Source organism: Trachypithecus francoisi, unplaced genomic scaffold (assembly GCF_009764315.1).
Source record: "Trachypithecus francoisi isolate TF-2019V2 unplaced genomic scaffold, Tfra_2.0 Lachesis_group0, whole genome shotgun sequence".
NCBI classification, from domain to species: Eukaryota; Metazoa; Chordata; class Mammalia; order Primates; family Cercopithecidae; genus Trachypithecus; species Trachypithecus francoisi.
The window spans coordinates 37,501,564-37,519,071 of record NW_022681453.1 but is presented as its reverse complement, the minus strand read 5'-3'; the positions used below and the strand labels follow the sequence as shown (position 1 = coordinate 37,519,071).

Here is a 17,508-nt window from a genome sequence, read left to right as displayed (position 1 = left end):
AAATGTTATGGTTTTTCTTGTATCAGAATTTGTTTTTGCATGTTTACATTATTTGTAGCAAATATTAAATGATAATTTAAGGTTTTTATTATTGGTGCTTTTCTGTTGTTAGTATTTTCATTCATATATAAGGAGTGTATATCCTTATATTGCTTCAGTTTGTTTTCTGTTTATGTTATTTTTGAGATCTATTGATAGCTATATTTCACGTGAACAAGAAAGAGAAATGTCTAAGGAACAAAAGCATTGCTTAGGAGTGACAAATTGCTCTACCTAATACATGTGAAAAGAAAGTGATATAAATTCTTTAACTAACATTAAGTCCTAGTTTTGGTTTTTACTGTGATTTTTAGATATAGAAATTGAGTTGGATCTAGCATCTTTAATAGACTTCTGAGATGTAGGATGTCTTGAAGAAATGTCCTGTAAGTGCCATGTATTGAATTACTCAATTTTTTTTTAAAGTGCCAGATTCTGTTATTCAGGTTAAATATTCACAAACAAAAATGCTGTGCAATAATATTTCAATTACTAATAGCTATATACTGTAAGATATATAATAGGAGTTTGAATTCTTAGAAACCAGCACTAATTACTATCAGATATTTTTGAATTTCAGTATATTTAAGAAGGTAAGTGATTTCTAAGTTCATCTAAACTAAACTCAGGTAAGACTTTGTTTTTTTAAGTCCAAAAAGGAACCATTCCTACTCTTTTTATACTTAAGTTTATCACTGTTTGAGCAGGACCTAAGGAATGAGACATTCTAAGCATTACTTTTTGTTTAGCTTTATACTGATACATTATGGAGATTTAAAAATTCTTATGGGTTTTCTAAAATTACTTTTAGTATGGATGGATGGATGGATGAATGAGACAGGGTCTCTCTCTATTGCCCAGGCTGGTGTGTAGTGCTGCGACCACGGCTCCCAGGGTTTCTCTCTGTTGCTCAGGCTGGTGTGCAGTGGTGCGATCACAGCTCATGGAAGCCTCAACCTCCTGGGCTCAAGCAGTCCTCCCACCTGATCCAATCTAGTAGCTGGGACCACAGGCTCGCACCACGCCGGGCTATTTTTTTGATTTTCAGTAGAGATGAGGGCTCACTGTGCTGCCAGGCTGGTCTTGAACTCCTGGGCTCAAGCAGTCCTCCCATCTTGGCCTCCCAAAGTGCTGGGATTATAAGCATGAACTTGTGTCCAGCCCTACTTTTATTTTATTTTATTTATTTATTTTTTGAGACGGAGTCTTGCGCTGTCACCCAGGCTAGAGTGCAGCGGCGCAATCTTGGCTCACTGCAACCTCTGCCTCCCAGGTTCAAGTGATTCTCATGCCTCAGCCTCCTGAGTAGCTGGGACTACAGACACGTGCTACCATGCCTGGCTAATTTTTGTATTTTTTGTAGAGATGGGCTTTCACCATATTGGTGAGGCTGGTCTCGAACTCCTGACCTCAAGTGATCTGCCCTCCTCAGCCTACCAAAGTGCTGGGATTACGGCATGAGCCACCGTGCCCGGCCTCTACTTTTATTATTTATTTATTTATTTTTATTTTTTGAGATGGAGTTTTGCTGTTGTCACCCAGGCTGGAGTGCAATGGCATGATCTTGGCTCAATGCAACTGCCGCCTCCTGGGTTCAAGCGATTCTGCAACCTCAGCCTCCTAAGTAGTTGGGATTACAGTTGCCCACCACCATGCCCAGCTAATTTTTGTATTTTTAGTATAGACTGGGTTTCGCCATGTTGTCCAGGCTGCGCTCAAACTCCTGACCTCAGGTGATCCACCCACCTTGGCCTCCCAAAGTGCTGGGATTACAGGTGTGAGCCACTGCGCCCGACCTACTTTTATTTTTTAAATGCAATATATCATATTTTAAAAAGGATACGTGTTTCAGGTAAAGAACAATACAGAAAACAGACACTCGTGTATCCACAACCTAGCTAAGATATAGAGGCTTTAAATTCCCTCTTTGACCTCTTTTGATTGCATCCATCTCCCTTCTTTTGATGTATACGCGGATTATTCCGGATTTTTGCTATTACCAGGAAGCTACAGTAAGTATTCTTATACGTGTCACCTACTGCATTTATGCAAGAATTTTCTCCTCTAAGTTATACCTAAAAGTGAAATTTTCTATATCAAAGAGTGTGTAGATCCCCAACTAGATATTGCCTAATCATTTTCCCAAGTCGTTTCTCAACTTACGCTCCCACTAGCTATTTGATTGTACTTACTTTTACTCTCCTATCAGCTGCCTAAGAGTTCTTCTTGTTCTGGATCCTCTTGTGTTCCTCATATTGTTCTTAATTGTTTTTATGAGATAGAGCTGTTTTCTTTGTTACAGTGATATAACTGCATGTAAAAATGGTCTTTTTTAAAGCTAAGTGTTCTGATTTTTATGTATTCGCCTTATCCAGACAGTTGAATTTCTGAATGAAAAGCTGGAAAAAAGGGAGGCTCAGTTATTATCTCTTAGTAAGGAAAAAGCACTTCTAGAAGAAGCTTATGATAACCTGAAAGAGTAAGTATTCTGCAAATGTGAATAATGTTACACATTTTCTGGAAGCCTGTATACTTTGTACATATTTAAGAATGTTTTTGAAATTAAAATGTTTTGTAATTTTATCATTATTGAAAGTTGTATGGCTTTCAATTATAACCCTAAAGATTACTTTTCTCTTTTAATTGTCTTTACCATATTACCTTTGCCATTGAAGAGAGTCGTTTTGCAAAAACTGTAAAACTCTCTCCCTTCATTTTTAGTCTTTTAGTATTAAGAGATTTAAAACATGTATTTAAAGAAAACTGTATTATACAATAACACAGTTTTGCTATAAGGAGCTCATTGGGAAAATGTGACTCAAGAAGATTCAGAATTGAATCATTGTATTTACTTTGCTCTTATTTTTGCATGTCAGATATTGGTGACATTTCACTTTCTAACAGGTTTTCTTTGAGGTGTTTCAAAATAAATTTAACAAGGGAAATTTCCTTATTTTTTTTCTTAGAAGTTAATAGGCCTTCAACTGTTCTATTTTAATAAGGTATATGTCAGAGAAAAGTTATCTTCCTTTTGAGAATTGAACTCATGTATACCTTTGGGATATATAAACACCATCCTCATTCTCAAATATTATTTTAAATTTAGTGAAATGTTCAGAGTGAAAGAAGAAAGCAGTAGCATTTCTTCCTTGAAAGATGAGTTTACTCAAAGAATTGCAGAAGCAGAAAAGAAAGTTCAACTAGCCTGCAAAGAGAGAGATGCTGCTAAAAAGGTAATTGAAATTTAAAGTAATATTAATTAAACTCTATAGAGACATAGATTTTTGAGGAATGCATTCATCATATTTTGATATTGGAAAAAAGAGAAGTAAGGTGAAAAGGATATCATCTATTAACATTTAAATTGTAGATTTTTGGCCAGGTGTGGTGGCTCATGCCTATAATCTCAGCACATTGGGAGGATGAAGTGGGTTGATCACTTGAGCCCAGGAGTTAGAGAGCAGCCTGGGTAACATGGTGAGACCCTGCCTCTCCTAAAAAATACAGAAAGTTAGCTGGTCATGCTGGTGTGCGCCTGTGGTCACAGCTACTCAGGAGGCCGAGGAGGGTGGATCGCTTGAGCCCAGGAGTTCAAGACCAGACTAGGCAACATGGTGAGACCACATCTCTACAAAAATTACAAAGATTACCTGGCCATGATGGCAGGCGCCTGTGGTCACAACCACTCAGGAGGCTGAGGTGGGAGGATCACCTGAGCCTGGGAGGTTGGGCTGCCGTGAGTCGTGATTGTACCACTGCACTCCAGCCTGGGTGACAGAGTAAGATCCTGTCTCAAAAAAAAGGAATTTATTCTCATTTATATTTTCATATTAAAACTTGCTTGTATATCTGAATTTAGGTTTTGTATATCATTTTCAAAGCTGTTTTCTTAGTCTTAGTAAACCAAGGTAGTAGATTAACTGAACAAAACTTACAGATTTTTATTGAGAATGTGATTATGGATAGCTTCTTTGGATGAGGGAAAAATGAGAACTGTACTTAGAGTGAAAGTAATTCTTTATGGTATTCACAGATTTCTTTTTTATTAGGAAATCAAAAACATAAAAGAAGAGCTTGCCACTAGATTAAATAGTAGTGAAACTGCAGACCTTTTGAAAGAGAAAGATGAGCAGATCCAAGGGTTAATGGAAGAAGGTGCGTAAAGTATTTGGTTGACTATGTAAGAAGTACTTGCCACATAACTAGCTGATGCTTCCTAATTAAAAATACTGAAAGCAAGGAGGGTTTGGACGTAAACCGTAGAAATAGTAGGTGACAGTTTACAGAAGAATGAGGAGTAAGATATATTGAGACAGAGATATGTGTTTCTAGCTTTTGTTTTTAGGGAGTAAAAAAAATAAATCCCTATAAAATTGACAGAAATTTGTGTGCTGCCCTAAGAAAACTTTAAACAGGTCTTAAGAGCCTATCATTTAAACCAAGACATTCAAAGTGTATGTATAATTCTGGGATTTATGTAATATCTGAATACCTAGCTTGGTTACTATATGATACTGTATTGTTCTGGCATTCGATAGTGAATTTTTCATTTTACTGTTTTAATTTTTAAATTATTCAGCACCTTTGTCTCTGAAAAGATTTAAAATTAACAGGGTTGGCTGGGTGTGGCGGCTCATGACTGTAATCTCAGCACTTTGGGAGGCCGAGGTGGATGGATCATTTGAGGTCAGGAGTTCGAGACCAGCCTGGCCAACATGGTGAAACCCTGTCTCTACTGAAAATGCAAAAATTAGCCGAGTGGTGGTGGTGCATGCCTCTAATCCCAGCTACTTGGGAGGCTGAGACAGGAGGATTGTTTGAGCCTGGGAGGTGGAGGCTGCAGTGAGCCGAGATCATGCCACTGCACTCCACCCTGGGCGACAAAGTGAGGCCTTGTCTCAAAAAAGTGAAATAAAATAAAATTAGCAGCATTATAGAAATTAAAGATCTATTCATGAAATAAATCATTACAAATGGACAGTGAATTAAGTTCTTCATGTAATATCCTGGAAGACAGGAGGTTTTGGAAAAGGTGGTCAAGTGAATCTCTCTTTTTACTTCTCTTGTTGTTAATTAAAGTTTTTGTAGTTATAAGAGTAATACTTGCTACTTGTAGAAAGTTTTGAAGTTATAGGAAAATATATGAATAAAGAGGAAAAGTAGATTATAATTCAGTATTATAAGGAACTATTAATTTTTTCTAGTTTTAATGCATTTTTCCATGCATTTTTAAACATAGTTAAGATCATATATTTAATTTGCAGTCTTCCTTCTCTTATATCTCTCTATGCCATTAAATGCTTTTTATCATTATTAATGGCTACATTAAAGTCCATTATATGGGTATACCATAATATGTTTTACTGTTTCTAATGCTGTATATTTATTTCTGTAATGTTAATATTACAGTTAGTGGTAGGATGAATGTTTTTGTGCTTAAATCATTGAACCTAAGTGAATTTCCAGAGAAAGTGTAGAGTTTGAGAACAGTTGGAAGCAGTCATTTCAAAGTTAGCTTTACTCAACTTTTTAATTTATTCAACTAATATTTATTGAAGAGTTAGTATGTCAAATATTATGTTTGATACAATAATAAATATGACACACTCTGTCCTTTAGGAGCTTAGTTTAGTGAGAGGGAAATATAGGAACACAGATAATTATAAAACACAGTTCTAAGCTCTAAAATAGAAAAATGAAGGAAGAATTGTTATAATTATTTTCTCAAGATGTCTTGAAGTTATTGACTGCCTTGCCTTATAATATTGGAGACCTAGGGCAAGGCTGACTGCATGGTTTTCTTATTTTTAAAAAGTTATTTAAAATATTAATATCAAATGTTACTATTTTGTAATTTAGTAATTTCGTCAGAGAATGAACTGATGTTTTGCTTAATGAATCTTTTTACAGAGAAAATAGAGCAATTTCACATGGGAGTGTTTTATATTCACAGAGTATTTACATTTTACACAAAGGTATTACATACTGTTTCCGCATGCCCCAGAAATTTTTTTTTTTTGAAACAGAGTCTCACTCTATTGCCCAGGCTGAAGTGCAGTGGCATGATCCCAACTCACTGCAACCTCCACCTCCCAGGTTCAAGTGATTCTCCTGCCTCAGTCTCCCAAGTAGCTGAGACTACGGGTGCCCACCACCATGCCCGGCTCATTTTTGTATTTTTAGTAGAGACAGGTTTTCACCATGTTGGCCAGGCTGGTCTTGAACTCCTGACCTCAGGTGATGTGCCTGCCTTGGCCTCCCAAAGTGCTGGGATTACAGGTGAGAGCCACCGCACCTGGCCAATATTTTGAAAACTTAAAGCTAAAGAGCTGTAAAACTCAAAGCTGAAAGCACACTACAATGAATACCTGATTACGTCATCACTTAGATTCATCAAGTGTTAACATCTTGCCGCACCTCTTCCATATCTTTCTGCACATACATACACTACGCTTTTGTCAACTCATTTGAAAGGAGGTTAGAAATACCATAACATTCTGCTCCTAAATTCTTCAGTCTGCATCTCCCAAGGGCAAGTACATTTTCCTTGACAGGTACATCATAGTCAAACCTAAGAAATCAGCATTAGTTCAGAATTATAATCCAGTATATATTTTAATATTTATCCTAGTTTTCTCTAAAAGCGTCTGTTATAGTTGATCATTTGCTCTGTCCCAGGATCCAAAGTTTGCCCATTGCATTTGGTTGTTATGTCCTTTTAGTCTTCCATCAATTTAGGACAGTTCTCTCTTCTTTATGTCATTGAGGACTCTGTGGAGTCCAGGGCAGTTGTCCCACAGGATGTCCCATGTTTGGGAATTTGTTACTTTATTCATGATTAGATTTAGATCATATTTCTAGGAGGAAATATCTAGGTGATATTGAACACCTACCTCACATCAGTAGGCACATATTGTCAAACTGTACTACAATTGGTGATGCCAAAACTGAATGCTTAGTTAAGGAGTTGACGGCCAGATTTTTCTCTTTAAAATTAGTAGGTGATGTATGAGAGTGATTCTTTAAGACCGTGTCAATATCCAGTTTCCCAACAACCTTTTACCCAGTAATTTTAACATTCATTGATGATTCTTGTCCAAATTAGTTGTAACATTGTGGGTCACAAAATTGTGATTTAAAAAAATTCTATTATTTTGTGTTATTGATTAGATAAAACATTCTATTGAGATTTTTAGGGAATAGTTGTCATTTGATTTTATGCGTTTTTACCATCACCAGGAGAAAAACTTTCAAAACAGCAATTGCATAATTCTAACATCATCAAGAAATTAAGAGCTAAAGACAAGGAGAATGAAAATATGGTTGCAAAACTGAACAAAAAAGTTAAAGAGCTAGAAGAGGAGTTGCAGCATTTGAAACAGGTGAATAGCAATCATAATTCTCTACATATATATTGTTATTACTTCCTGTATGAGCAGTTGGCCATGGTTATGGAGCATTTGAAAAGATTTAATGGGGTGTAGTAAGAAGAATTTTTCAAACAATAGATAAATGATAAGATTTTTCAGCCGAGTGGGGCGGCTCATACCTGTAATCCCAACACTTTCAGAGGCTGTGACAGGCAGATCACTTGAGGCCAGGAGTTCAAGACCAGCCTGGCCAACAAGGTGAAACCCTGTCTCTGCTAAAAATATTGCACCAACCTAATACAAACATTAGCCAGGCGTGGTGGTGCACACCTGTAGCCCCAGCTACTTGGGAGGCTGAGGCATGAAAATTGCCTGAAGCCAGGAGGCAGAGGTTGCAGTGAGCCAGAACATTCCACCCTGGGCAATAGAGCGAGACTCTGTCTCAAAAAATATATATATTTTTCTCCATTATTATAGATTGCTGGAATACAATTATTTACCATGGTATTATTTCTTGAAAAATACTTTTGTCTGTTTTTATAACATATAGGTCCTTGATGGCAAAGAAGAGGTGGAGAAACAACATAGAGAAAATATTAAAAAACTGAATTCCGTGGTAGAACGCCAGGAGAAAGATCTTGGCCGTCTTCAGGTAGACATGGATGAACTTGAAGAAAAGAACCGAAGTATTCAGGCTGCCCTGGATAGTGCATACAAGTAAGAAAATGAACAAATATGCAACCCATTTAGAATGAATTATCAGAGTAGGATGTTGAAGAATACTTTTTCTATTATCTGATCACTGGCAACATTTATAAACTCAATCTAATTTTTTAAGAGAACTTACTGATCTTCACAAAGCCAATGCTGCAAAGGATAGTGAGGCACAGGAAGCTGCTCTGAGCCGTGAAATGAAAGCTAAAGAAGAACTTTCTGCAGCATTAGAGAAGGCCCAAGAAGAAGCCCGTCAGCAGCAAGAAACATTAGCCATTCAAGTAAGCAATGGATGATGAATTAGAGTAGTTTTAAAAATATTTGTTTATGCTTCTACCAATTAAACAATTTATTAGCTGATTTGAATCAAACTTTATGTAGTGATACATGTGTTAGATTTCAGAGTACTGGATTCTGCTAAATTTAACCAGTTGTATTTTTTAAAACAAAGTAATGCTTACATGATACCAGTATTGTTTAATTTTTTTGTGAGTTTTAGACCCATTTGAGAGTATTATAAAACTAGGGACTCTCTTACAAGAGAAGAGCAAAAATGCACATACATATTGCATATAATTTTGAGAGAGTCCATTTAACTCCTGAGCTCATTCATAACATCTGTGGGAGTCCAAGGACCTCAGATGAAGTAGAAAAAACAAAATTTGTGAGGCTTTGTCTTATAAAATCATCAGTTGATGGGCATATGGGTTATTTATACTTTGTGGTTATTATCAATAATGCTGCTATAAATATCCAGGCACAAATTTTTGTGTGAACATATATTTTAAATTCTCCTGGATATATATCCTTAGGTCATATGGTAACTCTATATATTTAACTCTTTGAGGAACTGGCAAACTTTTCCATAGTGGCTGCATTACTTTACATTCCCACCAGCAATAGGTGAGGGTTTCAGTTTCTCCACATCCTTGCCAACTTGTATTGTTGTCTGTTTTTAAAATTATAGGCATTTTAGTGTGTGTGAAGTGGTAACTGAGTATGGTGTTGATTTGCATTTTTTTTTAATTTTTTTTTTTTTTGAGACGGAGTCTCACTCTTGTCAGACTTTAGCGCAGTGGCACGATCTCAGCTCACTGCAACCTCTGCCGCCCGGATTCAAGCGATTCTCCTGCCCCAGCCTCCTGAGTAGCTGGGACTACAGGCGGGTGCCACCATGCCTGGCTAATTTTTTTTTTTTTTGAGACGGAGTTTCACTCTTGTTGCCCAGGCTGGAGTGCAATGGCACAATCTCGACTCACTGCAACCTCCACCTCCCAGGTGCAAGCGATTCTCCTGCCTCTATCTCCCCAGTAGCTGGGATTACAGGTGCCCGCCACCGCGCCCGGCTAATTTTTTGTATTGTTTTTTTTTAGTAGAGATGGGGTTTCACCATGTTGGCCAGGCTGGTGTCAAACTCCTGACCTCAGGTGATCCGCTCGCCTCCGCCTGCCAAAGTGCTGGGATTACAGGCGTGAGCCACTGCGCTCGTCTACCTGACTAATTTTTTTTGTATTTTTAGTAGAGACGAGGTTTCACCATGTTAGCCAGGATGGTGTCAATCTCCTGACCTCGTAATTCGTCCGCCTTGGCCTCCCAAAGTGCTGGGATTATAGGCGTGAGCCACCGCACCCTGCCACCTGGCTAAGTTTTTTTTGTATTTTTAGTAGAGACGGGGTTTCATCGTGTTAGCCAGGATGGTCTCAATCTCTTGACCTCGTCATCCGCTTGCCTTGGCCTCCCAAAGTGCCGGGATTACAGGCCTGAGCCACTAAGCCCGGCCGATTTGCGTTCTCTTAATGACTAATGATGTTGGATGTCTTTTCATTTGCCTATTGGCCATTTATATATCTTCTTGGGAGAAATTTATTAAAATATTCAAATCCTTTACACATTTTTAAATTGGGCTGTTTATCTTTTTATTGTTATTATGAGTTCTTTATATAATCTGCATACTAGGCCTTTCTCAGATATAGGATTTGTCAATATTTTCTGCCTCTCTGTGAGTTGTCTTTCTTTTTCTTGGTAGTGTCCTTTGATGCCAAAAGTTTTTAATTTTAATAAAGTCTAGCTTGTCTAGGTTTTCTTTTGTTATTTGTACTTTAGGCATCATATGTAAGAAACCATTGCTTAATCCAAATTTATGCAGATTTTCATCAGTTTCCTTCGAAGAGTTTTGTAGTCTTAGCTCTCACATTTAGATCTTTTGCATGTGGATATCCAGTTGTTGCAGGACCAATTGTTGAGAAAACTATTTTTATTGACTCCTATGCCCTTTTGATTTAATTTTAAATTTTGTATATGTAAAACATTTACATGATTCCAAAGTAAGAGCCGGGCGCGGTGGCTGAAGCCTGTAATCCCAGCACTTTGGGAGGCCGAGTCGGGCGGATCACGAGGTCAGGAGATCGAGACCATCCTGGCTAACACGGTGAAACCGCGTCTCTACTAAAAAAAACTACAAAAAACTAGCCGGGCGAGGTGGCAGCGCCTGTAGTCCCAGCTACCAGGGAGGCTGAGGCAGGAGAATGGCGTGAACCCGGGAGGCGGAGCTTGCAGTGAGCTGAGATCGGGCTACAGCACTCCAGCCTGGGTGACAGAGCGAGACTCCGTCTCAAAAAAAAAAAAAAAAAAAAAAAAAAAAGAGCAAAATCTATTCAGACATTTACTTCCAATTTAGCTGCTCCCCATTTCCTCTCTTTGCCTGTAGGTAATGGTTTTATTAGAGTTTGGCTTATCTTTTCAGTGTTTCTATTGGCAAAATGCAAGAAAATATATGTATCTATATATTTACATGTTCTATATACATACACATTCACTTATATACCTATTTCTATCTCCTACATCCTTTTTACATAAATGACAGTTTATTATTCACACTGTTTTATAACTTGTTTTATTTTCTTAGTAAAATATCCTGATCACTTTAGTAAAACATAGAGGTTTTTAAAAAATCCCTTTTTACAGTTTTATAATATTTCATTAGGTGAAGGATTTTCAGCTCTTTCTTATTGATGGATTATACACCTATTACTGTCTCCTACATCCTTTTTACATAAATGATAGTTTATTCTTTATACTGTTTTATAACTTGTTTTATTTACTTAATAAAATATCCTGGTGATCACTCTAGTAAACATAGAGGTTTTTAAAAAATATCTTTTTACAGTTTTATAATACTTTATTAGGTGAAGTATTTTCAGCTATTATTGATGGATATTTGGGTTATTTTCAGTATTTTGCTATTATAAGTCATGCTATGGTCCATATATTCTTTGTGTTTCTGCTGCTCTATTACTGAGATAGATAAAATATCAGCAATTTAAATTTGAAATACATTAGAATAATAGTACAGAAAAATTGGGGGAATGGGAGATAGAGCATATATGAGTTACCATCCATGAATCCATCACTTTTTTTTTTTTTTTTTTTTTTTTGAGACGGAGTCTCGCTCTGTCACCCAGGCTGGAGTGCAGTGGCCAGATCTCAGCTCACTGCAAGCTCCGCCTCCCGGGTTCATGCCATTCTCCTGCCTCAGCCTCCCGAGTAGCTGGGACTACAGGCGCCGCCACCTCGCCCGGCTAGTTTTTTGTATTTTTAGTAGAGATGGGGTTTCACCGTGTTAGCCAGGATGGTCTCGATCTCCTGACCTCGTGATCCGCCCATCTCGGCCTCCCAAAGTGCTGGGATTACAGGCTTGAGCCACCGCGCCCGGCCCATGAATCCATCACTTTTTACAAGTACTGTCAGTTTTATGTATTAGTGTTTTATTCTATTTCCATATATGTATTTTTCATAATTGATGTCTTACATATTATTTTATAGTTTTTCCATTTAATGATAAATTAGACTTTTTTTATGTTTTATACATTTATTGTAATTTTTAATGGTTATATTCATGTTGTATCAACATTTGCAAATATAGATTACTAGTGATGGAGATTTAGAATATTTCCAGCTTTGTTTTTGCTAGCCTATTTAATACTATAGGGAATATCCCTGTGTATTTACATATCTGCTTTCTTAGAGTAAATTCCCAAGACTAGGATGGCCAGGTAAAAGGGTATGAGAAGTTTGATGATTCTTTAAACATGTTATAATGTTTCCAAAAAGGCTGTGGTGGTTTATAATGTATGCTCCTGCATATGAGTGGAGCACCTAGCTTTTATAACCCATATAGCACCTATCACTTTTTGTCTGATGTGGCAAATATTTATGGATGCATTGTCTTTTCTCCAGTATTGTATGGTAATGGCTGTGCCTTATACATATTTGTTTGTGTTTCTTTGCCTTAACAGAGTGCTTTTCTAAGTAAGCACTGAATATACATACAGTTTTGGAATTGCTTGATGAATGACAGGTGTGATAATCATATTAAAAGTTCACTGGAGAGTATGAAATATACATGAACAATGTCGACACAACACAAAATGTGTAGTTAGCGGGAAGTTATAGATAATACTGTACCATGGTTTGTGAATGTATTGTTTCTCCTCCTACAGGTGGGGGACCTTAGGCTTGCATTGCAGCGCACAGAACAAGCAGCTGCCAGAAAGGAGGATTATTTACGCCATGAGATCGGTGAACTTCAGCAGGTACTGTCACAGTTTTCCAAAACACAAATCCAAGAAGTATGTGTTTTTCTAGAAATAAAATAATTACTCAGCGGGATAATGTTCATGGAATTGAGAGGATTACTATCACACTTAGCATTTGCTGTATTTTTGTGGCTTGTGTGAATAAATCAGAATGGGCACCTTAAAAATATATACAAGGAAATTCCTTATTTTGTTTTATAGAGCATAATGTTATGATAGAGGCTGAGGCGAGCGGATCACGTGAGGTCAGGAGTTCAAGACCAGCCTGGCCAACATGGTGAACCCTCATCTCTACTAAAAATACAAAAATTAGCAGGGCATGGTGGTGCATTCCTGTAATCCCAGCTACTCTGGAGGCTGAGACAGGAGAATCACTTGAACCCAGGAGGCAGAGGGTGCAGCGAGCCATGATCATGCCACTGCACTCCAGCTTGGGCAACAGAGCAAGACTCTGTCTCAAAATAAATAAATAAAATAAATAAATAAATAAATAAGTGCTTCTTTAAAAAACATTTCTTAGTCTTCAATTACCTAAAGGTTAAAAAAGAGTTCATCGAAACCTCTCAGTAGTTGCCTCCTCATCCAAATATTTCTAACTATTTTTAAAAACAGAAATCAACCTAAATTGTATTTCCTCTCCTTTTTCCTGTGCATGTTATAAATGACTGAAAATTAACAGAAGCATAGAAACCGGGAACTATTACCTGTCCCACAGTAATCAAAGACTGGCATCACTAATAAGCTATTACAAATGGAAAAGCAATACTGAATATATATAACAGGCATGAGCCACCGTGCCTGGCCAAAGAAGCACTTACTAAGATACTGTATTATACAGTCTAACTCTATTGGAAGGATCGAACAGTTAGAAAAGTAATTAAGGGCTGGGCATGGTGGCTCATGCCTGTGATCCCAATGCTTTGGGAGACTGAAGCAGTCAGATTGTCTGGGCTCAGGAGTTCGAGGCCAGCCTGAGCAACATGATGAAACCTTGTCTCTACAAAAAAATACAAAAATTAGCTGGGTGTGGTGGCGTGTACCTGTAGTCCAAGCTACTTGGGAGGCTGAGGTGGGAGGATCGCTTGAGCCTAGGAGGTTGAGGCTACAGTGAACCAAGATTGTGCCACTGCATTCCAGCCTGGGTGACAGAGCAAGACCCCGTCTCTAAAATTAATAATAATAATAATTATTATTATTAAAAAGCAAATAATTTTCTCTTGGAAAAATAATTTTCCAGGAACCTCTCATAAAGTTTAGGTTTGCTAGTGTTTTTAATGTTTTTATTGCTGTCATTGGTAATGACTTGAGAATTTCGTGATTCAGAGACTCCAGGAGGCAGAGAATCGAAACCAGGAACTGAGTCAAAGTGTTTCATCAACCACAAGACCATTGCTTCGACAAATAGAAAATTTGCAAGCAACCCTGGGATCCCAGACATCGTCGTGGGAGAAATTAGAGAAGAATCTTTCTGATAGGCTTGGTAACTGCTTTAGTTTTTATGCTCGATGCAGAAGCCCTTCCATCTTGTTTATAGAATTAGAATAATGGTATGAAATTGAAATTCATTTGATCTGATAGTTACATTTTGTGTCTAATATGTAGATTTTTATGTTTTCTCTTTTTCTACATGTATTTTTAATACCTTTATTATGTCTGTTTCAAACCATTTTTTCCCATTACACAATGTTATCACATACTGGCTAAAGTACTTCCATGTCAGTCTTTCATTCATTTCTTTTTTTTTTTTGAGATGGAGTCTCGCTGTGTCGCCCAGACTGGAGTGCAGTGGCACGATCTCGGCTCACTGCAAGCTCTGCCTCCCGGGTTCACACAATTCTCCTGCCTCAGCCTCCCAAATAGGTGGGACTACAGGCATCTGCCACCACACCTGGCTAATTTTTTGTATTTTTAGTAGACTGCTGCACTCGATTTTTTTCTTGTCCATTGCTAAATCTGACCCCTTTGAAGCTTGTCTGCCATAGTATAGGAGGTAGAGATCAGATCTGATTCTCATCACTGGTAGAATTCCAAGAGCGAAAATAGGTCTACAGAGAGTCAAGATCGACCCTAGAAGAGAGATACTAGGGAGTCTTAAGATTCCATATTCTGGCAGGGTGCGGTGGCTCATACCTGTAATCCCAGTGCTTTGGGAAGCCGAGGTGGGCGGATCACTTGAGGCCGGGAGTTCAAGACCAGTCTGGCCAACATGATGAGACCCCGTCTCTACCAAAAATACAAAAATTAGCCAGATGTCATGGCGCACGCCTGTAATCTCAGCTATTTGGGAGGCTGAGGCAAAGAATCACTTGAACCTGGGAAGCAGAGGCTGCAGTGAGTTGAGATCACACCACTGCACTCCAGCCTGGGTGACAAAGTGAAACTCCATCTCAAAAAAAAAAAAGATTCCATATTCTGCTTCTTTACAGTCATGCCCCAGGTTGCCCTTCTGTGTTGTTAATAAAAAGAAAAGTATTGTTCTAAAATGTTTCCCTTCTAGCACAGACGGGTAGTGTATGTATATTATAGGTATCCCAGAAGCTAGGATATTCATGAAAAATTCATGTATGCCTTCTATGCCTGACACTAACTGTAATTTGAGAAATCACAGGGTAGTGATAACATCAGACCTGAATATGAGTCAGGAGACGTGGACTCAGCGTGTTTTGTTTTGAATCATCCAGCAAAACAGTGTGGAACAAGTCACTTATATTGTTCCAACTTTCTCTGTGCTATTCCTTGTGAATCAGGAGGGGTGAACTAGGTTAGTGACTTTCAAATGGTATTCAGTGGACTCTTAGCTACCTTTGGGGCTGCTGTCATGGTGAGAGGGAAGCCTGATAAATAAGAGGCTGGGCTTCTCTGGCTGCTTTAATGAAAATAGGGCCTCCTTTGTCTATCTTTTTTTATTGGAGTTCCATGAAAGATTTGGTCTAGAAAAAGATTCATCTACTTAAAAAAAAATGTACTGAACTAGATAAACCTTCATATATATTTAAATTTATAGGTATAAATGTTAGGTCTGTCATTTATCTCTGACAGCTTTTGAGCAATGTGATATGAAATATGAGACATCTGAAAATGATACGTTTTGAAATAAATATTTAGCAATAAATGAGTGCTAGAAACTGGTACTTTTGTGGTTTTTAGACTGAAGTCTACATACCCTCAGCAATGTGTGGTATTGTGCTAGCATATAGGCAAAGCCACAGGACAAACATAACCAAGGAATGCTATTAAAAAGACCATAGATATGCTGTGGAGCAGAGTGTCAAATGTAAAATAGAGGTATTACTAGTTCTACTTTGGTGAAGAAAAAATATGATAATTCTTACCTAAGTTAAATCTCAGAATCTTACCAATTGCTCTTTTTTTAATTGAAATTTTTTATTGATATAATATAGATTCATGTGCAGTTATAAGAAATGATATAGAAAGGTCCTTTGCACACATTGCCTAATATCTCCAAGTATTAACATTTTATAAAATTAATGTATAATATCATAACCATGGTATTGACATTGATACAATCTACTGATTTTATTGAGATTTCCAAAGTTTTATTGGTACTCATTTGTGTGTATGTATGTGTGTGTGTGTGTATTAGGTTCTGTACAACTTTACCACATATCCATTACCATAGTCAAGATATTGAACAGTTCCAGCACTATTGAGTCCTTCCTGTTAGCTTTGTTTTCTTTTTTTCTAGGCTGAAGATAATCGCTCTTAATGTTACCCTTTTGGAAACAGACCTACCACTCTCTCAACCCTTCCTCCCTTGTCCCAAATCTCTGGCAATCACTCATCGGTCCTCCGTTTCTAAAATTCTGTCATTTCAAAAATGTTACATAAATAAAATTATACAGTGTATGACATTTTGGGATTGGCTTTTTTCACTCAGTGTAATTCCCAGGAAGAGGTTAACACAGTTGTTTTTGTATCAGTAGTTTAGTCTTTTTATTGCTGAATGTTATTCCATAGTATGTACCACGTTTGTTTAACTATTCACTGCACAAAGGACGTCCAGGCTGATTCCAGGCTCTGGCTATTACAGATAAAGCTACTGTGAATATTCACATACAGGTTTTAGTGTGAACCTAAGTTTTCATTTCTCTGGATAAATGCCCAAGTGTGCAATTGCCAGGTCATGTTTAGTGTTTTTAAGAAAATGCCAAACTGTTTCAAAGTGACTGTATAAGAGTAGTCTAGTTTCTTCACATCCTTGCCAACATTTTATGTTGTCCCTGTTTTTTCTTTTAGTTACTCAGACAGCATGTAGTCATATCTCATTATGATTTTAATTTGTATTTCCCTAATGGCTAATGTTATTGAACATCATTTTGTGTCCTTATTTTCCATTTGTACATGTTCTGTGGTGAAATTTCTATGTCTTTTACCCATTTTCTAACTGGATTGTTATCTATTCCTGATACTAGTCCTAGATATATGGTTTGCATTTATTTGCTGTCACTCTGTAGCTTGCCTTTTCATCCTCTTTACATAGATTTAAAAGTTGAAAATTTTGAAGAAGTCTGTCAGTTTTTCTTTCTATGGCTCTTGCTTTTTGTATCAAATCTGCCTTGCTGTAGATCCTGAAGACTTTCTCCTCTGTTTTTTCCTTAAAGTTTTATAATTTTATGTTTTATATTTAAGTCTATGATCCATTTTGAGTTAATTTTCATGAATGATGTGATGTGTAGGCTTTTTGTTTTTTCGCATATAGATGTCCAGTTGCTCCAGGATCATTGTTGATCTACTACTCTTTTAATGCATGACTCCATTTTGAAATTAAA

General features: G+C 37.3%; 1 protein-coding gene across 1 annotated transcript in view; it reads left to right on the top strand.

The window, feature by feature from the left end:
• Positions 1-17,508, top strand: part of TMF1 (TATA element modulatory factor 1) — a 33,554-nt gene that overhangs the window by 5,652 nt on the left and 10,394 nt on the right. Inside the window, exons 3-10 of the mRNA XM_033210394.1 lie at positions 2,415-2,518; positions 3,146-3,272; positions 4,089-4,194; positions 7,279-7,421; positions 7,960-8,126; positions 8,248-8,404; positions 12,623-12,715; positions 14,042-14,198. Coding sequence (XP_033066285.1) covers positions 2,415-2,518; positions 3,146-3,272; positions 4,089-4,194; positions 7,279-7,421; positions 7,960-8,126; positions 8,248-8,404; positions 12,623-12,715; positions 14,042-14,198 — 1,054 coding nt within the window. The remainder of the gene's footprint in view (positions 1-2,414; positions 2,519-3,145; positions 3,273-4,088; positions 4,195-7,278; positions 7,422-7,959; positions 8,127-8,247; positions 8,405-12,622; positions 12,716-14,041; positions 14,199-17,508) is intronic.